Raw genomic sequence first — 25,504 nt, 5'->3', positions numbered from 1 at the left:
CCGGCACACAAAAAAAAAATTTCGAGTGCGATGACCGCCACATGGTAGGTTCTCTTCCTTAAGATGTATCTAAAGAGAAAATCCTAGTCCGACCTCGAGTTTGGTTCTTGTTTCATTTTTACAGGCCTGGTGGGGGGGGTGTAGTTTGAGAAATTAACATATATGGGAATTTCATTTCTTTTATCAACTGAAAGTGAATGTTTGCTTATTCTAACTGTGGATTTTGATTCAGTGGCTCTAATTACATGAAAATTTAATAAATACACAAATTTATAAATGGCGGACTTAAAATGGTGGATTTTTTGAAAAATTTGCTTGGATTTCCTTGAAACTTGTTACTAGGGGGTTTTTGGGGTCGCTGATTACGAATTTGATGTTAGTTTTTCAAAATTCAAAATGGCGGATCTAATATGGCGGACCTAAAATGGTGGATTTTTGAAAAATTTGTTTGGATTTTCTTGAAACTTGTTACTAGGGGGTTTTTGGGGTCGCTGATTACGAATTTGATGTTAGTTTTTCAAAATTCAAAATGGCGGATCTAATATGGCGGACCTAAAATGGTGGATTTTTGAAAAATTTGTTTGGATTTTCTTGAAACTTGTTACTAGGGGGTTTTTGGGGTCGCTGATTACGAATTTGATGTTAGTTTTTCAAAATTCAAAATGGCGGATCTAATATGGCTGAAAATTTTCGAAAAATTGTTTGGTTTTTGTAAAAAATTGCTATTTTGGGCTGTTTAGGTTGCTGAATAAGATTCTGACACTTCTATTTTTTAAATTTTGCAATAGTGAATTTAATGTGGCTGACAATTAAAATTTTTTTATTTTCTCGATCGTTTACCCTGAATCTGAATTCACCAAAATTTAGTAATGGCTTGATGTAAAAGTTGTCAAAATATAACTGCATATCTGTAAAAATACAACCTCAAGTTAGTTGTCTTTTAAATAATATTTCTCCGATTTAATTTCTATTTTTTCTATTTTCGCGACTAGGACACCTCCCCGTGGTGAAGGCGGGCAACGAATTTTCGGTTTAAAATATGCCCTCATGGCAAAAGTAGATAAGAAGATTACGATGCAGAGGAAGGATACCTCAGTATCAAGTCATTACTAAATTTTGGTGAATTCAGATTCAGGGTAAACGATCGAGAAAATAAAAAAATTTTAATTGTCAGCCACATTAAATTCACTATTGCAAAATTTAAAAAATAGAAGTGTCAGAATCTTATTCAGCAACCTAAACAGCCCAAAATAGCAATTTTTTACAAAAACCAAACAATTTTTCGAAAATTTTCAGCCATATTAGATCCGCCATTTTGAATTTTGAAAAACTAACATCAAATTCGTAATCAGCGACCCCAAAAACCCCCTAGTAACAAGTTTCAAGAAAATCCAAACAAATTTTTCAAAAATCCACCATTTTAGGTCCGCCATATTAGATCCGCCATTTTGAATTTTGAAAAACTAACATCAAATTCGTAATCAGCGACCCCAAAAACCCCTTAGTAACAAGTTTCAAGGAAATCCAAGCAAATTTTTCAAAAAATCCACCATTTTAAGTCCGCCATATTGGATCCGCCATTTATAAATTTGTGTATTTATTAAATTTTCATGTAATTAGAGCCACTGAATCAAAATCCACAGTTAGAATAAGCAAACATTCACTTTCAGTTGATAAAAGAAATGAAATTCCCATATATGTTAATTTCTCAAACTACACCCCCCCACCAGGCCTGTAAAAATGAAACAAGAACCAAACTCGAGGTCGGACTAGGATTTTCTCTTTAGATACATCTTAAGGAAGAGAACCTACCATGTGGCGGTCTTCGCACTCGAAATTTTTTTTTTTTGTGTGCCGGTGTAATTGTTCGAAAAAATATTTATTATACAAAATGGTAATTCAAAGAAAAAAAATTATAAGAAATGGTAACTATGTAAATTCAAAAAAAGTATGAACTTTTATTTGGAAAAATAAAAATTATAAAAAATACTAATTCGCTACAATAATAATTATGAGAAATGATTATTCGGTAAATTGAAAATTATATAAAATAGCTAATCGTTACTTTTAAAAATAAAAAAGTATAAATTTGGTAAATTACATTTTAGAACAAATAATTGTTCGAAAAAACATTTATTATACAAAATGGTAATTCGAAGAAAAAAAAATTATAAGAAATGGTAATTATGTAAAATCAAAAATAGTATAAACTTTTATTATTATTATTATTATTATTTTATTATTTTGATTCACAGTAAAAACGTTGTATAGCAGAAGCCTGGATTCCATATAGCAATTCATAAGCTGGTATACGGAATCTTGACTTTCACGCCTTTACTGTAATACGAAATCATAGGAGGTTGTATATGGACAACTTTTGCATGACTTTTAATAATGAAATACGTGTTTTAAAATAAAATAAATTATTAAATATTAATAAGGAATATTTAAAAAGACTAAATTGTAAGCGAAATGACAATTTAAAGACAAAAGTGTTATTTTATTCACTAATTAAATATGTAATCTTTGACAAGAGTGAATTGGGTAATGATTTACCCGAAAACATTGTTCTTAGTTATCGATAATCGATATTAATTGTACGCGATTTATATGGATTTTATTGTATGTAATGAATTTTAAAATAAGTTTGTAAATAAAAAAACCATTTATACCTAGAAAGCAGGTAATTCGAATAAAACAATAAAAGTCATATAAACCGCGTACAATTAATATCTATTGTCGGTAACTAAGAACAATATTTTCAAGTAAATCATTACCATCAATTCACTCTTGTCACAGGTTACATATTTAGTTAATAAAATGACACTTTTGTCTTCAAATTTTCATTTAATACTTATATTAAACTGTTAAAATGTCAAATAAGAACTAGACAAAAAATTCGAATTAGTTTATGGTCATGGTAAACCATTAAATGTCATGCAAAAGTTGTCCGTATACAACCTCCTATGATTTTGTGTTACTGTAAAGTCTGTAATACGGAAAAGTCAAGATTCCGTATACCAGCTTAAGAGTTGGTATACGGAATACAGGCTTTTGCTATACAACTTTTTTTTACTGGGTCATTACGTTTTTTAAAGTACAATAGCAGCTTGAGCTTTTCTGTACCTACATGTTTTATACAAATTTATTACAGGACAATTATTTCAATAAGTTAAAAAAAATTGAAGAAACAAGATTTTAACATAAATGAAAATAATAAAATTGCAACAAAATATTATAGAAATAGTCTTTTTAATATAAATAATATATGGGTGATTCTCCACGTATCACATAATTTATTGTCCCTTGCATTTTTTAAGAAATTAGTTGCACATAATTTATTTTATTTATTTATATAATTTATATAATGCTATGAATTCAACGAAAAATTGAACTAATTTATATGTTTACAAACAAAAGTTGTTTTCATTTAAAATTTTATAATTTAGTTTTAAAAGCGGGTTTAAGGTACAAAATGTCATGGCATGGCCTGTCCTCAGTACCATTTATTTAAAAAATTGTTATTTTTAATAAAATACAGTAATTAATATAAAAGCTATTGATAGCAATAACTAAATTGTGCGCTACACGGAGAATCACCCACATACGAAAGTTGTCATTACATAATTTAAAATCACTAGAAAAACACAAAAAAAGGAATAGAGTTCTGACAGTTCGCTAAAAGAACTAAGCATGATTATTTTCCACGGTGTAGTTTAAAGGTTAATTTAAAAGACTCACAATCAGAAGTACATAATTATGATATTTCCTATTAAGTTACTTTGTAAGTAAAAAAAGTAACATTAACTAGTTAGTTTTTTTTTCTAAGTAACTTAACTGTAACGAGTTACTTAACAAAACGTAACTTACCCAACACTGTTATGCAAACTGTTAGTTAGTTGAAGATCTTGCCTCAATATTGACTCAAGTTTTAAGCTATTATATACTCAAGTAAAATTTTTCCCCAAGACGAAGATTGTTACACGCAATTTGAATGCAAGAAAAATAGTGGTGCCATGTAGGATAACTGAAAAAATACTCACCGCCGCCGTTTTTATAGCAGAGATACGGAAAGCGCCAAACGTTAGCAAGATCAACAGCAAATCCGATGACAGATAAAAGAAAGTCAACTTTCCCAGACCAAGTCTCCCTTCTTTCCACTTCATTCTCTCCTGGGGTTGGAATTTTCGTTACTCTTGACGGCATTGTTCCAAACTCTGCAAAATAAACATAATCGTGAATAATAAATTATTGTATTGGTCTATAACAACTTCTTTTATTTATAATAAGCAGTATTTTTTCTTCAAACTCAGACAACACGATGATGTTATGGTTATAAAGTTATATAACAGGATTAAACATCTTATAAAACAAAATTGTAGCCTTATTACAAGCAGGCTATGAGAAATATCAGTGTTGAACGCAGTAACATATACATGCATAACACAGTCATTTGGTGGGTAGATTTGCAGAGGAAAGGGAACCTAAGACGTTAAATTCAGTGCGGTCGGTCGTTTAATTATTTCGAGCAGGGACTGCCACCGACACGAAAGTATACGGTATATGATGATCGTTTCTATAGTCGGGTTCAAGGCACTATACGATTAGTAATAGATGGAACGTATCGTGCCCCCACACGATACAATTTTTGGTGACTGAAACGTATTATGCTCGCACACAGTAGTAAATAGAAGAAAAGTGTCTGACTGAGGCACGATACGATTAGTAACTAGGTGTTCATTTCATGACTATTTAGCTTCCTCATCATGATACACTTATACATATTCAAGATTAAAAGAAGGATTACAACTAAATAAATAGCGATCAATTTTATAATTATTAGTAAAATGTAAACTTTATATACATCAATCGATTCGTTTTTATGCCAGAAATACAATTTTGACAAGAAAAAATTAAAATTTCTATATAAGAAAAAGTAATTTCAAAAAATACAAAAAACGATTTTTTCAAAAATTCAAAAAAATGATTTAATCTTCAGATTTCAGTAAAATATGAACTTTATATAGGTTAATCAATTTGTTTTAATGCAAGAAATAAGTTTTTTTACAAAACAAAATTAAATTTACAAATAAAAGGTATTTTGAAAAAAAAATTCAAATTTCGAAAAAATTGTAAAAAAAATGTTGTGAATATATTCGGAAATCCTTGTGTCAGATTTTAGGTATTAATGATTACAATAAGCATACAAAATTTTAAGACAATCCGTTAAAACGTTTATATAATTTATTATATATATGAGAGATTCTTTTTCAATCGCCCCAGCCCAAAAAGTCAATGTTCTGGGATTGGCTTCATACTTTGGTAAATTGTTGTCCTATATGATAGTAATAAATCCCTAAAATATAAATTAATTAAAAAAATATTTGTAGAAAGTAGAGGGGGTTGAAGTTTTGACGTTAAGGGTAACATTGTCATTTTCAAATCCGTTTAACTATGACAAAAGTTAATGGATTTTAATTTATCTATAATGAATTTTATTGCATTTTTCACGTACTTTTCAAAAATGTATACGAAATTTAAAAAAAAAATTTTTTAACCCCTTTTTTGTCAAAATCAACCCTTATTTTTCGATTTTCACCCCTTCGGGTATTTTTTTTTTTTTTTTTTTTATTTTCATTGGAAAGCTGAGGTTTTTTCCGATGAGCTATGTAAATATGAAAATGGGACAACAATAATTTTGTGAGAAACAGAATATTAAAGTAGGCGGTGCCGATAAGGGTGCCGTTAAGGGTAACATTGTCATTTTCAAATCTGTATAACTATGACAAAAGTTAATGGATTTTAATTTATCTATAATGAATTTTATTGCATTTTTCACGTACTTTTCAAAAATGTATACAAAATTTAAAAAAAAAAAATTTTGACCCCTTTTTTTTCAAAATCAACCCTTATTTTTCGATTTTCACCCCTTCGGGAATTTTTTTTTGTTTTTTTTTTATTTTCATTGGAAAGCTGAGGTTTTTTCCCATGAGCTATGTAAATATGAAAATGGGACAACAATAGTTTTGTGAGAAACAGAATATTAAATTAGGCGGTGCCTATCTAAATCCTCAAAGATGATCTCCAGGTACACCCCTTATCGGCACCGCCTACTTTAATATTCTGTTACTCACAAAATTATTGTTGTCCCATTTTCATATTTACATAGCTCATCGGAAAAAACCTCAGCTTTCCAATGAAAATAAAAAAAAAAAAAAAAAAAATACCCGAAGGGGTGAAAATCGAAAAATAAGGGTTGATTTTGACAAAAAAGGGGTTAAAAATTTTTTTTTTTAAATTTCATATACATTTTTGAAAAGTACGTGAAAAATGCAATAAAATTCATTATAGATAAATTAAAATCCATTAACTTTTGTCATAGTTAAACGGATTTGAAAATGACAATGTTACCCTTAACGTCAAAACTTCAACCCCCTCTACTTTCTACAAATATTTTTTTAATTAATTTATATTTTAGGGATTTATTACTATCATATAGGACAACAATTTACCAAAGTATGAAGCCAATCCCAGAACATTGACTTTTTGGGCTGGGGCGATTGAAAAAGAATCTCTCATATATGTAATCTGACGTCTGTCTGTACATTGATTCACACTTCAAAATTTTGACATAATTTGTCTTTTTGAACGTCAAGAATTCCAAAAATGATCATAAAAAATTTCATGTATGTATGTATGGATGTATGTCTGTCACAAAGCCAGTTTCACCGGTTCCACCGACCCCAGCGTCTCCACCCGTCACAGAATTTCTACCGTCACTAGTGCAAGTTTAATACACAATGAAACAAACGAAATTAAAAATATTTATTATAAACTATCATATCTCCGGTAAGTTTACTATAACTTACCAAATAAATTTCAATAAATTTCTATAAATTACCTCGAAAATTTCTGTACGTGTACTTAATTTGAATTTTGTACCATTTGATATTAGTTTAGATCTTCGCCTAGTGATTGCGCAAACGAAGCTGCATGAGAACTCGACTACATGTGGTTGTATTTCGACAAAGTTAACCAAGAAACCATTGTAATCATTTTTGTTTGATATCATTTCTTTTTATAGTAAATAAATTGTTTTAGTTTGGAATACGAGTTCAATTACTTTCCTGTACATTGGTCCTTCGAGCCGGATCTGACAAGAGATCCGCAAAATCGAATTTGTCTAGAAATTCGAGAATATTTCATGAACGCAACAATCGTCGATTAGCGGCCATCTTTATTGACACCGTCGTGAAAATGTGCTCGTGATTTTTCTCTGTCGAAAAAAAAGTTTGAACAGTGATACGAAATTTCATCAAAAATTTGTGCTGTGTAGTTTTTGTTTTAATCGTTAACAGTGTAAAAGGAACAATTGTGAAACAAGACAATCGAGTGTTATTTATTTAAACGTTGCAAAAGTGTTTTAAGTGTTGTGTACAATTGAATTTTTATATGAATTACAATGAATATCGATAAGCTGCGGGGCAGGAGAGGATACGTGAAAGGAAAGTTGACACGTATGTCTACTTTTGTCGAGGATGTAAAAACCAAGAAGATTCGACCCGAGTACGAAGACATATTGTTGCGGCTAGATAAAGTAGACGCAATTGAGTAGCTGCCTGCAATAACTCGCCGAGCGCTTGGCCGATCGCTCTAACGCCAGTCAAACGTTCAAAAACGTGAAAAAAATGAAAAATCAAAATTTTGATTTTTGAAAAGTGCAATCTTGTAGGACATAAGATGGCGCATCTTTTTTTCCTTTGAGTTTTTTTTGTAGATCAAAAAATAGAGTTCATATATGGGTCATTCCATTTTATTTCACCTATAGTCGTTGCGGTCTATTTTTAGAAAAATTTGGTATTTTGTATTAATGACATTGAATATCCGTACAATTCATTTTTGACAATTATTTTATGAAATTTTTTTTATTTACGTTGAAATTTAATTTTTAAGTTGAGTTGAACGGAAAATAGGTTAGTTTGACAGCTTTGGAAATTTTATAAAAAAGAACAGAAATAATTCAGTTAGTAAATTTTTTTTCATTAATATTTGTTTAAACTAGTCTAATTTACCAATGTTAATTGATAATTGTGTAAAAAAAGCCAAAATACTATGTGAAAATTAATATTCAAACTTACCTGTAAAATGTCAAAATTTGTCACACTTTATTTATATTTTCCAAGAAAGTTTAAAAATATTATAAAATTCATTACTACCTAACAATAAGTACTTTCCAATTACTTTCACATGATATGTTGGCTTTTTATTTTTATAATATAGAAATATGTGAAATTTTACCTTGAATATTGAACTTTTCAGGATTTTATGAGATTTTGAACACTTATATCTTCGCAGGCGATTAATGAAAAAACTCCATTTTGGTTTTAAAATTTAAGTTAAATCTTCTTTATTCATCTTATCAAAATTTGGTGATGGAGAACGAGCTACTTTTTATTTTTATTCACTTTAAAAAATCCACCTTTAAATACGAATTTAAAGATTAAAAAACAAGTAATTTTATAAAACTGAAGTTGGTTTTCTCAATATAGATTTATTTGAATGAATTTTATTTATAAAAATACTTGTTTTTTAACCTTCAAATTCGTATTTTACGGTGAATTTTTTAAAGTGAATAAAAATAAAAAGTAGCTCGTTCTCCATCACAAAATTTTGATAAGATGAATAAAGATTTAACTTAAATTTTAAAACCAAAATCGGATTTTTTCATTAATCGCCTGCGAAGATATAAGTGTTCAAAATCAGATAAAATCCTGAAAAGTTCAACATTCAAGGTAAAATTTCACATATTTCTATATTATAAGAATAAAAAGCCAACATATCATGTGAAAGTACTTGGAAAGTACTTATTGTTAGGTAGTAATGAATTTTATAATATTTATAAACTTTCTTGGAAAATATAAATAAAATGTGACAAATTTTGACATTTTACAGGTAAGTTTGAATATTAATTTTCACGTAGTATTTTGGCTTTTTTTACACAATTATCAATTAACATTGGTAAATTAGACTATTTTAAACAAATATCAATGAAAAAAAATTTACTAACGAATTATTTCTGTTCTTTTTTATAAAATTTCCAAAGCTGTCAAACTAACCTATTTTCCGTGCAACTCAACTTAAAAACTAAATTTCAACGCACAGAAAAAACCTGAATTCAAATTGAGTATAGATTCTATACTCAATTTGATTCGCAACAAAAATGAAACTGGTTGTCTCATTTCGAGTTCTAAGGTAAAAGTATCAAAATGAAACAGGCAAGTTTCATTTTGAGAAAAAGAAAAATGGAAAAATATTGTGAAATAACGAATAATTTTGCACAAAAACATGAAATATAATAATTACAAAGAAGTAAATAACACGCTAGACTTAATATATTTGATTAAAAATTGCTTGTAATCGCGTAATAAAATAATAAAGGAATTATGTTTTTAGGTTAGAAAAATGAAAACATGTGTTTTGACAACAGGAACGGTACTGCCAACTTAAATAATAGCGGTAAATTTAAAAACTTATGAAATTAATTATTATCTACGTAAATAATAATAAATAATTTTTATTTAAAAACTTCTAAATATTCGTACTGGTCAAAATAATCTTTCTGGTGTTGTTGAAATATTAGAAACAATAATTGAAATACAAAATTACTCTGCTTATGATGCCAACTTAGAAATCTGAAATTCCAGCCAATATCATTTTGAATAACATGAAGTTTGTCCCATACTCATTTCGATACCCAAAAGAAAATGAGTTGCAACAAAAATGAGTCCAAGTTTTTTCTGTGCGTAAATAAAAAAAATTTCATAAAATAATTGTCAAAAATGAGTTGTACGGATATTCAAAGTCATTAATACGAAATATCAAATTTTTCTAAAAATAGGCTGCAACGACTATAGGTGAAATAAAATGGAATGACCCATATGCAAAACACTTAAAAATTTTATTTCACAAATTTCATTCAATTTTTAAACATAAATCATAGTATCTTTGACAAATTTCAATGAATCTTATTGAAAATTAATATACATACGTATTTAGCTCCATAGAAGACGACAACATAATCAAAAACAAGTTGTTAATTCAGATGTTCATTACATGAACATTTTGCTTCCTCTTTACGATCAGCAAAATAATTTGCTTCCTCGTGGAGAAAGCAAAATTTTATTGCCAAAATGTGAATTTTTGATTTTTTAACTTTCACTAATTCTTTAAATTTACCTCAAATGTATACTTTATATGTATTTATCGATTTATCTTGACGTAAGGAATACGATTTTATTATATATAACCTTAAATTTTTCTATTTAAAAATTTTTTCAATTAAAAAAAAATTTTTGGAAAAAAGACGATAAAATTTTTTTTTTGGGGTATTTTTCAAAATCCTTTGGTCAGATTTGAGATATTAATATGATAAATGAGAGTACCAAATTTTATCTAAATCCATTAAAACCTGTTAAAGTTATCTTCTAAACAAAAAAGGGATCTACACACACACACACACACACATACATACATCCGGACAATTGATCAGGATCTCATATAACATGTTTCTATAAAGAAAAAAATTTGTTTCCGCCACTTTGAAAAGTTTTATAAACGAAAGGACTACAAAGCTTCCTCCACGAGGAAGCAATATTAAAATCATCAATTGTTTATTGCTTCCTCGTGGAGGAAGCTTTGTAGTCCTTTTATTTATAAAACTTTTCAAAGTGTCGGAAACAAATTTTTTTCTTTATAGAAACATGTTATATGAGATCCTGATCAATTGTCCGGATGTATGTATGTGTGTGTGTGTGTGTGGATCCCTTTTTTGTTTAGAAGATAACTTTAACAGGTTTTAATGGATTTAGATAAAATTTGGTAGGCTCATTTATCATATTAATATCTCAAATCTGACCAAAGGATTTTGAAAAATATCCCAAAAAAAAAATTTTATCGTCTTTTTTCCAAAATTTTTTTTTTAATCGAAAAAATTTTTAAATAGAAAAATTTAAGGTTACATATAATAAAATCGTTTTCCTTACGTCAAGACGAATCGATCGATATATATATAAAGTATACATTTAAGGTAAATTTAAAGAATTAATGAAAGTAAAAAAATCAAAATTTCACATTTAGGCTATAAAATTTTGTGATTTTTTAAATTGAAGTTTATATATGAAATAATTGTATTCCTTACGTCAAGACGAATCGATCGATATATATAAAGTATACATTTGAAGTAAATTTAAAGAATTAATGAAAGTTAAAAAATCAAAAATTGACATTTTGGGAATAAAATTTTGCTTTCTCCACGAGGAAGCAAATTTTTTTGCTGATCGTAAAGAGGAAGCAAAATGTTCATGTAATGAACATCTCAATTTACAACTTGTTTATAATTAATTGTAAATGAAGACTTGTCAATAATAATGTTTACTTACCTTTGTCGACATAAAGTGTGTGGGGAACTTCAGAGTTGAAGAAACTTCCAGTGAGACATTTGTTTATCACAATGTAAAGAAGTTTTTTGTAAAATTGAAAAACAATTTATCAACAACTTTAGAAAATATAGAACGTTTAAGAAAACATGCGCGACGCGCTAGCGAGTCTCCGCGCGGAGAATTGCACACAAGAATTAAGAAGGACGTTATGTTATGTTGTGATATATAATGTTTTGAAAATGGAGCCAACATACTATCACTGTTGATATGTAACAATACACTAATTTCTTAAAAAAATGAAGAAACAGAAAATAAAGATATACCTTAATATTAATTATTAAAAAACTTATTTGCAAACTGCACAAACAGTACATACAAGCACCAAAATACGAGTTATTGCAGGCAGCTAATCAATTGGACAAGAATTTCAAGATATCATAAAAATATTCTTGAGTGCAGTGATAAGTATGAATTATCAAGCGAAGATGCAGCTGAAGAAAACAAGTTCGAATCTCAATATGAAGAAGTGAAGGTTTTGCTAATGCGATGGCAAGAGGCGTTGAAGCCACGCCAAACAACAAGTGAAAACGTCAACACAGGTGCGAGTGCGTTAGAACGGGTGCTTCGACAACAAGCAGAGATTCTTCTACAAATTTCAAATCAATTAACAAGTGAGAGACCTTCAACCTCAAATTCTCAAGTAAGATTTAACAATTTTTTTTTAGAATCAAGAATGTATTAAATTCATAAGGATTTTTTCACGATGAAGAAATGAAGCAATTAAAAGACATATCTAAAAGCCTGACAAATTTTTCAAGTGTAACACGTTAAATCTCAAAAGTTATAAAAAAGACAATTCAAGGCAACGATAATTATTAATATTATTATATAAACACTTTTATTTCTAAATATAAACCTTAAATTTTTTTATAATTAATAATTATAAACTAAATAAAACATAATAATAAAGGAAAAAAGAGACATTTATTTCTAATTTCTATCCTTACAAAAAATAAAGAAAATAATTTAACTTTATCCAATAATAACACAGCCACACAAAAAAAAAGTTTTGATCTGGGGGTCTGACTATGCCTACTTTATGTTTTTTGGGTCGCTGAATCCGAATTCGAGGTCCGATTTACTCCATCAGATCAGGATTTTGAGATAACCTCAAAAAACCAATATGGCGGACACTTTTTCGAAAAATTCTTTGGATTTGCCTGAAACTCGTTACTCGGGAGTTATTGGGGTCGCTGATCACGAATCTAATGTCAATTTTTTAAAATTCAAAATGTCGGAACCAAAATGGCTGACACTTTTTCGAAAAATTCATCGGATTTGCCTGAAACTCGTTACTCGGGAGTTATTGGGGTCGCTGATCACGAATCTAATGTCAATTTTTTAAAATTCAAAATGTCGGAACCAAAATGGCTGACACATTTTCGAAAAATTCATCGGATTTGCCTGAAACTCGTTACTCGGGGGTCTTTGGGGTCGCTGATGACGAATCTGATGTCAGATTTCAAAAATTCAAGATGGCGGACACTTTTTCGAAAAATTCATCAGAATCTCATGAAACTCGTTACTCGGGGGTTTTCGGAGTCGCTGATTACGAATTTAAAGTCAGTTTTCAAAAATTTATGATGGCGGACACTTTTTCGAAAAATGCCGTCATGGCAGATACACTTAAGAAATTTTTTACGATGCCATCTTGAATTTTTCAAAACTGACTTCAAATTCGTAATCAGAGACTCCGAAAACCTCCGAGTAACGAGTTTATTATATTTATATTATATTTATTGCATTTATATTTATTATCTGTTTCATAGGATTAAAAGTTTCTATTAGACATTGTCTAAAATGGAAAAAAAATTTAATTTAAAAATTTTTGAAGATATAACCTTGGAAATAGAATTTTTGTACTCACGCAAGGGTTCACTAAAAAAATATATAGGGCATTTTTTGTGAGTTAAATAGTTTTTCAAGAAATGAAAATTTAAATCAATTTAATTAAAAAATAATTAATTAATTTAATTAAAAAAATTTATTAATTTTTAAATTTAGGCTGGTAAAGAATATCCTAATTATAAATCTCATGCAATTATTATTTTTAATTCTTGCAATAAGATTAATTTTCTTAATTTGTATTTATTAAATTAAATTAAAAAAATTTATTTCCTTTATAAATTATTTTAACATTAAACTAGATAATTTATTTTTAAAGTTGTTATTTATTAAATTAATAGGTTATTTACAATATTAAAGTATAATTTATTTCGTCACTAGTTAATTATTTTATTTGAAAATAACAGTTGGCAAACATGAAGTTAGAGAATTGATTCTACCTTCATGTTGTATTTGTTTTCTACGTATATAAAATATTTTAGGAAATTGACATGAATTCTATGTCAATGTCCTTCTCTAGAGGGGTTATGTTTATATTTTCTTCTAAATTACCATCTTGCAGTTTAAGCTTTGAAAAAACTGTCTACGGTATTTTATTTTGGTCATGATTTTTCACTAAAAATATGTAAGTTTTTAATTCTAAATGACGAAAAGCGCTACATAGCGACTAGCGCTATTAGTAATCCCACTGCAGTATCTGATCAGCGCGCTATCAGGAGCCGCAGCAAAAATAATTGAAGCGATTGAGATTTCCGAGACAAACTATGAAGTCGCATGGAGATTGTTAAACGATCGTTTTGACAACGACAAAACTTTTCGCAAACGTCACATACAATGCTTGTTCGAGATACCACGGGTTGACGTTGAATCATCAACTGGGATTCAAAACTTGATAGATCACAGACAAAAACATCTAAGAATTTTGAAAAGCATAAAACTTCCAACTGACAAGTGGGACGATCTATTGTTGTACATGATAGAAGAGAAAATTGACAAACTAACAAGACGTCATAAGGAGGAATTTCTCGAAGAAAAGGAAGAAGTGTTTGTTGATATAATGATAAACTTCCTTCAACGACGATGTCAACTGTTCGACAGAATAGCATCATCCAGTGGATTCATTACTCAAGACGCAGCGTCAAACTTCAAAGTCAAACTCAACAATTCGACAGAATCATCAAAAATACGCAAAGGAAATCAAGCCAACAGACCAGTCGCTCTTGTTTCAACATCTCGAGCGGGTGGAAGGTGCTATCCACATTTCATCTATTCGTGCGAGGAGTTTTTGAAGCTGAGTGCCGAAAAAAGGATTCTTGAAGCCAAGCGACACAAACTTTGTTTGAATTGCTTGAAGAACGATCACTTCGTGAAGTCATGCAAAATTTAGCTCTTGTCGTGATTGTGGAGGTCGGCACAATACCTTGTGTCACACATCGGTCAACAAAAAAACGGATACATCAAGGGAACCCACGGTGAACAATAAAGTCAACCAGGTGAACATTCCAGCAGTTCATCATATCGTCAATTCAGAGAAAGATAAGTATATTTTGTTGTCTACCGCAATCGTCAATGTAAAACACGCGAACGGTTCCGTCCACCAATTACGCGTACTTTTAAACAGCACAAGTGAGGCAAATTTCATTACTAGCTCAGCATGCAATAAAACGGGAACAAAGCTTTTAGAATTTGGTGAATCAATCTCGGGATTAAATAACATGTCATGCAAAATAACTCATAGTTGCGAAATAACGTTAAATTCTCGTGTTACAAATTGTCAGTTAAATATTCAATGCCTTGTAGTCCCAAAAATAACGAAAGATTTACCTAGTGCCCTGTCGATACAAGAGCATTATCAGTTTCAAATTCAGTAAAATTAGCAGATCCAAATTTCTCTGACCCTGGTCACATTGATATGCTTCTTGGCGGAGAGTTCTTCCTTTATTTGCTAGATGAAGGAAAAATTTAGCTTGGAACGAATTTGCCTATCTTGCAGAACACAAAACTAGGTTGGATCGTATCGGGTCCAGTTACGTCAGACACTTATGGAAATCGAGCGATGAATTCGTCAGTTGCTTCTGCCTTGATTTGTCTTCATGTTCGAAAGGAAAATGTAAATGATTTGATAACAAAATTTTGGGAAGTCGAAGAGTGCGACGAAAGTAAAGAAAAAAAATTATCCAATGAAGAAAAAGATTGCAAGAATTTATTTAAAGAAACAGTTTCATGGGCTCAAGACGGCAGATTCATCGTTAAAAACAATTCCTTATGGTGGTCAGGAACTTCAATAATATCAGACTCTTCCAAATATTTGTCAATGATGCCCACAAACTTGAATCTTTCTGAACAAGACCTTGAAATAATCTGATCAGAATTAAAATCAGAACCACAAGTATTCATTGCTTCTAAAATTCCATCCTCTATCATTGATGAAGTCATTAATCATTTCTCTTCATTAACTAAAATCGAATCAGCCTATTGCCTGAGATTTATAACAAACTTGCGTAAAGATTCGTCCAATCAAGCCTTTTCAGAGCTCTCAGTTGCTGAAATTTCTCAAGCGAGACAGTGCATTCTGAAGCACATTCAGAACATTCATTTTTGCAAGTAGATTCAGGAACTGAAGTCCGAAGGTAACATCAACATTAAGAGTCCATTATCGTGTTTAAAACCTTTTCTTGACGTTTCAGGATTGATCAGGGTGGGCGGCAGATTGGGCCACTCTTCCGTAGAATATGATGTCAAGCACCCCATTGTCCTACTGAGCAAAAACAGGTTGTTAGCGACCTCACAGCAAATAATGAGTTGCTGGAATTATACCAGTTGCTAGAAACTGAGTCTCATAATTCCATCAATGACTTTTGCAGCGTTTGGAAAATAGATTGGAGTTTCATTCCACCTTCAGCTCCACACATGGGAGGACTTTGGGAGGCGGGAGTGAAATCATGTAAATTCCATTAGAAAAGAATCATCGGTTTGACTCTTCTCACGTTCGAGGAATTATGCACCATTCTGTTGCAAATTGAAGCTTGCCTAAACTCAGGAACTTTGTGTTCATTGCCTTCAACGCCATTTGACTTACAGCCTTTAACGCCAGCTCATTTCCTAATCGGGGAACCTCTCACCAACTTGCCCGATCCTGACATCAGAGAAGTTCCCATGAATCGATTAAATCGGTGGCAGGTTACCCAGCGTATTATCTAAGATTTTTGGAATCGCTGAAAACAAGAATATCTTACTTCATTGCAAGAGAGAACAAAATGGACCTGTGATACTGAGAATTTAAAAATCAACGACGTTGTTCTAATTTGTGACTCCAACTGGCCTCCATTGCAATGGAGTTTGGGAAAGTTGTAAAATCGCACCCCGGTGCAGACGGAAAGGTTAGGGTCACCAAGAAACCATTGTAATCATTTTTGTTTGATATCATTTCTTTTTATACTAAATAAATTGTTTTAGTTTGGAATACGAGTTCAATTACTATCCTGTACAATTTCCGTAAATTACCGAAATCAAAAATTTTAATTGTCGTTCGCGCTATATATATTTTTGTGAATTACCCCAAAAATTCCCATAAACATTTTAAATCAAATTTCAATTTTAAAGTTTCAAACACCAAATCGTGCGCTACGCAGAGAATCACCCATATGCTACTTTTAAAAAAATTTGAAAAATCAAAAATTTCCAAATTATTCATTTCTTAATAGACTGTTTCTAAACTTTTTATACTTAAGTATTAAATGTTAATTAGACGCATTTTAGAATAATTTTTCAAAAATTACAAGCTAAAACTGAGATATAGCTATAAAACTGTTTTTGGGGTTAAAAAATCGAAATAACTATTATTGTAACCAATTGCTTTCAAACTTAATTCAGGGGTATTTTTAGGATCTTTGATTAAGATTTTCACGTCAAAATAATATAATTCCAAATTGCAAATTCAAAGTCTCTTGTTCAAAAATTTGAGAATCAAAAAATCGAATAATATGTCATTGTAATAATTGAATTTATGCGACCCAAATGAGTTTGTTTATACAAATCTGTAATTATAAATTGCAAATTTGTACCCATACAGAAGCTAAAATTCGACGAATATTTTTAAAGAGCCATAGAAAATGCATTATTTTATTTTTTTTAATCATAGTATTCCTTTGAGTGTCTGTATTTTTGTGATCGAATATTCGATTAGATTTTGGTGATGTGTGGGTGAGATGTATGATTGGTTACCTCTACGTGGTGCATCTTGAAAACAATATCATTGAAGTGTTAATAATTAAGTTTAAATCAAAATTTAAGTTTGAGGAAGATATAAGTTTTTATTGACTTTGGTTTAATAACATTAAAATATTTATATAATTTTTAAGCAATGTAAATGAATTCTGAGCAATGGTCTGAGAACAGATGGTCCTGGTGAAAATACTATGTAAATATTAATACTTTTAGTACAAAAATACTATAAGTCACGCGCCACTAGATGTCGAGACCCACCGAAGGCGGGATCGACAGCTAGTATTATAATATTTTATGAGTATATGTTTTAAAAATTTTATTTGACATATAAAAAAAAGATTTTGTTATAAAATAATCTAATAAATTCAAAATAAGTGCAATATTTACCGTTTACATTGTTTATAAACAAGATGCGATTTTCAAGTCTTTATTCGTATCGTGCCCAGATACAATACGATTCTCAAGTCTCTTCTCGTATCGTGCCCGGAAACAATACGATTCTCAATCATTATTCGTATCGTTCCCGGATTCTCTAGTAATTTTTAGTATCGTGCCCAAGTACAGAAAATAATTAATAAATATTTGTTATATACATTTTTTGTAATTTACCTTACATTTTACTGTTTTTTGATTTTTTCTTGGCATTTTTAGCAGGGATGGATAAAATGGTTGTGCTCGGGTTTTTCTACGTATAATACATTTTCGACGTATTATACGTAGAAAACGTCCCGCGCGTCTCTTTGGTCATGCAATCTATGTCTAATACATGACATGCATAGAAAACTACCCACGTAGCACGGCTTTTTGCTGTGAGGTTACTGTAAGGATATCTGTAGGGTTTGTGAGGTTACCGTGTAAGCCTGCAGTAAACTTGAGTTCATCTTAAAACTTCCGCCTTACAGTAAGCTTACACTGTAAAGCTAAGGTAAGCTTACACAGTAAGGTCGTGGTATGTTTTCATGTTAAGGTTGTGGTAAGCTTACACCGTAAGGTTGTTGTAAGCTTCTTTTAAGGTTACTGTAAGGTTGATGTAGAGTTACTGTAAACACAGAATGTTGTTAATAAATAATTTTATTAATATTTATGCGCAGTAGTTTTCTATGGCACATCCTAGTGTGCAAAGTTACAGAACAGTTCTGTAACTGTTCTATAACAAAAAAGAACAAGTTCTAGAACTGGTGAGGAACAGGTCAGTAAAAATGTCGTCCCCCTGGGGGCACAAAACAGTAACAGGATCTGTAACAATCTACAATCAACAGGATTTAGAACAGTGTGTAACAATTTGATAACAAAATAAATTTTTTAAAATTTTAATTCTACAACAATTCTGTAACCGATCTATAACAATATTCTAGAAGAATTACAAAACTTATTTTGTAACAGTTTAATAAAGATAAAATTGTGATTTATAATTTGTAGTTTATTTGAGTAAAATTTCCCTGACTTAAAAAAGTAATCGTGCCCCCATAACACGGTACGTCACATAAATATCATTGGAATATTTTTTGGAATATTCCCATGATATATAATGGAGATCAAAATGTCCGCTTCATGATGATATTTTAGTGATATTGGGAGTATTCTCCCAGTGATATTAAGGGAATATTTCACGGAAATGATTTTTTAAATATTTTTATAGATTTCTATTTTTCATAGTCTTGAGCCATTTTAGTAGCTCTACATTTTTAAAACAGCTGTTTGTTACATTTTTTTTTCAGAACAGATAGAAAACAAATATAAAATACAGTGATAGATCTATTATGTTACATTGTTGTAACACTGTTCTAGAACGCTTTAACAACTTTACTTAAAAATTCTAGAACTAATTAAGCACAAATGTTCTAGAATAAATGTTGCATCATTTTTATAGAACAGAGACAGTAACTTTTATTTGACAAACCCTATTAGGTTTTATAAAGTACTAGCTTTACTGTGTAAGCTTACTGTAAGGCGGAAGTTTTAAGACGACCTCAAGTTTACTGCAGGCTTACACAGTAATCTTCAAACCCGACAGATATCCTTAGGGTGCTCGCACAAGAAAAGTCGGAGCAGTGTGCAGGATATGATTCAAATGAGTTAGAAAATGACAGAAATATCGCTCTTTCTTTTTCTATCTCATTTGAAACACATCCTGCACACTGCTCCGTCTTTTCTTGTGCGAGCGCCCTTACAGTAAGCTCACAGCAAGAAGTCGTGCTATGTGGGTATGTATGTATAAACTACGTATTATACGTGTAGAAAACCATGTATAATACACCAAGTATAATACTTACCCATCCCTGATTTTTAACCACAATCCAATATATAAACGAGCGAATTTATATATCTCTTATTTTTATTAAGGTACTAGCGATATATTCCTCGCTCGCTAACGCTCGCTCGGTTGAAGTTTTACTTTTTTTTCTTTACGTATTGTAGTTTATTCATATGTATATTTATTTTTTGTTTTAAATTATTATTTCATTATAAATTATAATAATTCAATTTTTTTAATTTTCAAATTACTTTTTAAAAAAAATTTAATTTAATGTAATAAAACAAATTTTATATGTCTGTTGACTTAAATTCTGATTTTATTCTACAATATTGATTGTAAATTGTTTCTCTTTTTTTCAATTGCTACTAAATGCTATGTAAGGAAAACTGGTAAGGGCCTTACCACTTTTCCTAACGAATACCCTACTTTTTAATATTATATAGTATTCAAATTTGTAAATCTAAAAATATATTTTTAATTCAATATAATTAATTAGTACTATTAATTGATTATTTTATTAAATATATAATCGAACTGATCTTCGTATTTATCAAAGCCAAAACGCATGTTAAATCGTTTTAGCTATCTCCGTAATCAATGATTTAAAAATCTAAAAGGGTTATATCTTCGGAAGTGTGCATTGATTGAGTGCATTTGTGTAAAATTGGGAGTGACATGAGATGCTTTATTCTTTGTTTTTTAGAAAAATTGTCAAGAATTTATAATTTAAAATTCAAATTTTATAAATATTTTTAAAAAAATTTTATGGTGTTGCTGTTAATGAAAAATTATAATACAATGTAATGAATATAAACATGAAACATCAATTAAAAAAACAAGATTTATTGATTCATTATATCGAAAAAAATAAACATATATCAAATTTTAAATTATTATTGTTAAATAATAATTAAATTCTTAAATCATAAGAAGTCTTATTTGTGTCAAAGTCATTTGCGACGCCATAATTACAGTCATGCATGAAATTATTAACATTTTTTCATTTTCCATTTCCATTTTTTAATATTATATAATAAAGGAACCCAAGCAGCACGGTGTATCCCCTCAACATCCCTTGAATATCACCGTGGAATATTCCAATGATTTTCTAAGAAAACCAAAAAAAATATATATATCCAAGCAATATTGAGGGAATATTCCAGTGATATGGATGAAATATTCCACGGTTATATTAAATTAAATTTTTTTTAATCTTCCTGATTATTTAAATAACAATTTATAACACAATTCCATGATTTCAACACATTAATAAAGTGGTTCATTTAATGAAAATATTTAGCTTCTTCATCTTGATTAACAGAACTTATACTATTAGTTTTAAAAAATTAAAAATTTTCATTTTTTGTGAAAAATAATGCCAGCAATTATATTCTGACAAAAATCAATTAAAATGTTTATATAGGAAAAAGTTATTTAAAAAATTCAATTAAAAAATAAGGAGAAATGTAAAAGATATCGAAAAATGAAAAAAAAATTAAGAATGAAGAAATAAAATTACAAAATATTGAAAAATGTAAAGAATATCGAGAAAATTGTAGAAAAAGAAAATTAGAAGCCAATAATAATATTAATTTAAAATGTTTGAAGTTAGCAAATAATATAGTAATTTGGATGTTATTTGTTAATTTTGTCCAGCTAAGCATTTTCTTTTAGAAATGCCAGAGGATAAAAAGTTTAGTACATGTTGTCATAAAGGCAAAGTTTTGTTAACTGAATATCCATTACCCCCGGTAGAATTAAAGGAAATAGTTTGTGGTCAAACTGCAATTAGTAATCATTATAAAAAATGTATAAGAAGCTACAACAATACAATAGCGTTCGCAACCTTTGTGCAACATATGCTTCTCTACAAAATAAAGGTCCTCAAGTCTTTAAAATGTGTGGTCAAATTTATCATAACACATATTCATTACATCCCAAAGAAAATGAATTCAGAAAGTATGGTCAACTGTATATAATTGACAATGAATTAGCTACACAAAGTCGTAAAGATATTAATAATAACTGCAGAAATGATATTTTATCTAATTTAGATAAGTTGATCAGAAAAATTAACCCTTATGCTAAAGCGTACAAAATGATGTACGAAGTAGAAAAAGAAGAACAAGAATTTGTTACTAATAATAATAATCTACCTCGAGAAATTAAAATGATTATGAAAAGAGATATTAATTTAGATAAAAACCGATATAACTCTCCTGTTACAAATGAAGTTGCTGTTGTATTTGTTGATGAAAATGATGAACCTCCAATAAAACGCGATTTTTGTGTATATTCTAAATTTGATAAACCAATTAGCATCCCTGCGATAAGTAGATATGTAGATCCAATGACATATCCTTTAATATATCCTGCAGGAGGTAGTGGTTGGATGCCGAAATTATTATCAAAAGATCAAAGAAACAATATAACAGCTTTACAGTTTTACTCATTTAAAATTAGTGTTAGAGATGAGTTTAGTCCATTTCTTAATTTAGGTAAATTAAGCCAACAATTTATTGTCGATGCTTTTGTAAAAATTGAAGGTGCAAGATTATATTTTATAAAGAAACAACAACATATCTTGAGAACTGAATTATACTCTGGATTAATGGATTATTTACATAAGAGAAAAGAAGAGAAGAAAATTGTTCAAATTCGTAAAATGTTTATATTGCCATCTAGTTTTGTTGGAAGCTCTAGAGCATTACAACAAACTTTTAGTGATGCAATTTGTTTAGTTCAAAAATATGGTAAACCTGATTTGTTTATAACTATGACATGTAATCCTAAATGGAAAGAAATTACTGATAATATTAAAAAAATGAAGATGTAATAAATAGGCCAGATATAGTTGCAAGAGTATTTAAACACAAAGTAAAAGAATAGCTTCATAAAATTACTGTGAAAGAAATATTTGGTACTTGTATTGCTTACACATATGTAATAGAATTTCAGAAGAGAGGATTACCGCATATTTACTTATTACTATATTTACATATAGATGACAAAATAAGAACAACATACGATGTCGACAACTTTATTTCAGCAGAAATACCTGGTGAAATAACTAATCCACGTTTATTTAATTTAGTAAAGCAATTTATGATTCATGGACCATGTGGAAAACAGAACTTAACTTCTCCTTGTTTCAACATAAATACAAACAAGTGTACTAAAAATTATTCTAAACAATTTAATGATAATACAGATTTTAAAATTAAAAGGCTGCGCTAGAAATTATCGGCTGCGCCTTTCAAAAGTTAAAAAAATACAAAGCTACGCTGAACAAGAGCGGCTGCACCTTTTAAAAATTTTAATAAAAAATAAATGGTTGCGCTCAGAAACATCGGCTGCGCTTTACAAACAAATATACATATAAAATGGCTGCGCTAGAAAATCGCAGCTGCGCCTAAAATCAATGTCGTAAAAAACACTTAAATATTAATTTTTCTAGGCAGGTTACTTTTAGTTAATTAATTACTTTTCATAATACCATTATGTAAATTTTTTATACTAATAAAAAGACAGTTTCTAAATGAAATTAATAATTAGTACTTTTACTTCATTAATTACTGTTCATACATTTATTGTTTTTTTTTAATAATAAAACCACAATATTTAAATGAATTTCATAAATAGTATTTATTTTCTACCTTTTCAATCCGAAGACAAAAAAGACAGAAAATGATGTAATATTAAATACAAGTTTCATAATAGAAATTTTTGCAAAATTCATGCAAATAACTTAAAAAAAAAAAAAAAAATTTGGCATTTTTTTGTGAATAGACATGTATGTAAGGCATGTGATTTCAAATTTTGAAGGAAAACTGTAAATAACTTCAAAAAGAAAACGAAAAATTTGTTTGTGGTGTCGGTCGGTGTCGGTCGTTTTAGAACTTAATATAATAAGAAGGATATGAGGGAAATTGAATATCGCCATAACTTTGTGAAAAAAATTTTTTTTTAGCTGAGATTTAAAATAGTGACGTATTTTATGTGTTATTATCGTAAAAAAATAAAAAATTGCAAAAAATTTTTTTTTCCAAAAATTGCGCAAAAAAAAATTTGGCATTTTTTTTCAATAGACATGTATGTAAGGCATGTGATTTCAAATTTTGAAGGAAAACTGTAAATAACTTCAAAAAGAAAACGAAAAATTTGTTTTTGGTGTCGGTCGGTGTCGGTCGTTTTAGAACTTAATATAATAATATGGATATGAGGGAAATTGAATATCGCTATAACTTTGTGAAAAAAATTTTTTTTTAGCTGAGATTTAAAATAGTGACGTATTTTATGTGTTATTATCGTAAAAAAATAAAAAATTGCAAAAAATTTTTTTTGCAAAAAATTGCGCAAAAAAAAATTTGGCATTTTTTTTGAATAGACGTGTATGTAAGGCATGTGATTTCAAATTTTGAAGGAAAACTGTAAATAACTTCAAAAAGAAAACGAAAAATTTATTTTTGGTGTCGGCGGTGTCGGTCGTTTTAGAACTTAATATAATAATATGGATATGAGGGAAATTGAATATCGCTATAACTTTGTGAAAAAAATTTTTTTTTAGCTGAGATTTAAAATAGTGACGTATTTTATGTGTTATTATCGTAAAAAAATAAAAAATTGCAAAAAATTTTTTTTGCAAAAAATTGCGCAAAAAAAAATTTGGCATTTTTTTTGAATAGACGTGTATGTAAGGCATGTGATTTCAAATTTTGAAGGAAAACTGTAAATAACTTCAAAAAGAAAACGAAAAATTTGTTTTTGGTGTCGGTCGGTGTCGGTCGTTTTAGAACTTAATATAATAAGAAGGATATTTAAGTAATTAGACGATTTGCTCATATGTGCGCATGTGCATACTTGGACATGTATAATACCCATGTTTTCTACGTATTTTACGTAGAAAACCCCGAGGACAACAATTTTACCCATCCCTGCTATTGGTATCGTCCCGGCTGAAAAAACTTGCACAAGAAAATGTACAAGTTCTTGTACATGTTCATTAAGGAACTTGTACATGTTCAAGTAATGTTCTTAAGCAAGTTCAGCATCCGAAATTGAGACATGTTCTTGTACCAGAACTTGTACAAGATCCTGGACAAGAAAATATACTTGTACAAGAAAATGTACATGTTCTCGTACATATTTTTTTGTGCAGGTTTCATGTACATTTTCTTGTACCAGATGTGGAACATATTCTTGTACATGTTCATTTAATTTTTTTTAATTAAAAATTAAAAACCTTAAAGGCTGCGCAGTAGTTTTCTTAAGCCTTTACAGCTGCGCAATAATTTTTAGCATGCATAAGTGAAGAGTCTTAATAATTATAACTTTTTTTTTTTTTTTTGCTTAGGGACTATTGGGAAATCTGTATACAGATACCTTGGCTTCCGCATGCCAAGGTTATGCGGGGTTGGTAAAAAAGGAGAACACTAAACAAAATAAGCTGGCGAACTACTACCAGCCCCGACCCACTAAAAACCCGTCAACCCTTCTTGGGAGCCCTTTTATCCACCCTCGGTACTGTCGTGAAGACTTTTGCCTTTGAGGGTGGCGCTCCTACTCTGTCGCAAAAGCGACTCCGACCAGTCCTGCGGACATCCTGCGTTAGAATTTTAAAACAATAAAACTTTTCAATGTCAAAGCGGAATCAACAGCACACCATAAAAGAAAAACA

The 25,504-nt window shown here is 29.5% G+C and overlaps 1 protein-coding gene across 4 annotated transcripts in view; it reads right to left on the bottom strand.

The window, feature by feature from the left end:
- LOC127286267 (sodium- and chloride-dependent taurine transporter-like) overlaps positions 1–25,504 on the bottom strand; it is a 499,457-nt gene that overhangs the window by 290,628 nt on the left and 183,325 nt on the right. For all 4 annotated transcript variants that reach the window (XM_051312645.1, XM_051312643.1, XM_051312642.1 and 1 more), the window contains exon 2: positions 4,044–4,217. In XM_051312645.1, the coding sequence (XP_051168602.1) occupies positions 4,044–4,206 (163 nt within the window). In that variant the 5' untranslated portion in view covers positions 4,207–4,217. The remainder of the gene's footprint in view (positions 1–4,043; positions 4,218–25,504) is intronic.

The sequence above is a fragment of the Leptopilina boulardi genome, unplaced genomic scaffold (genome assembly GCF_019393585.1).
Source record: "Leptopilina boulardi isolate dan_hultmark-lab unplaced genomic scaffold, ZJU_Lbou_2.1 LbouV2_351, whole genome shotgun sequence".
NCBI lineage: Eukaryota > Metazoa > Arthropoda > Insecta > Hymenoptera > Figitidae > Leptopilina > Leptopilina boulardi.
Note: the sequence above shows the minus strand (reverse complement) of the source record. Positions and strands in the feature narration are given on the sequence as shown.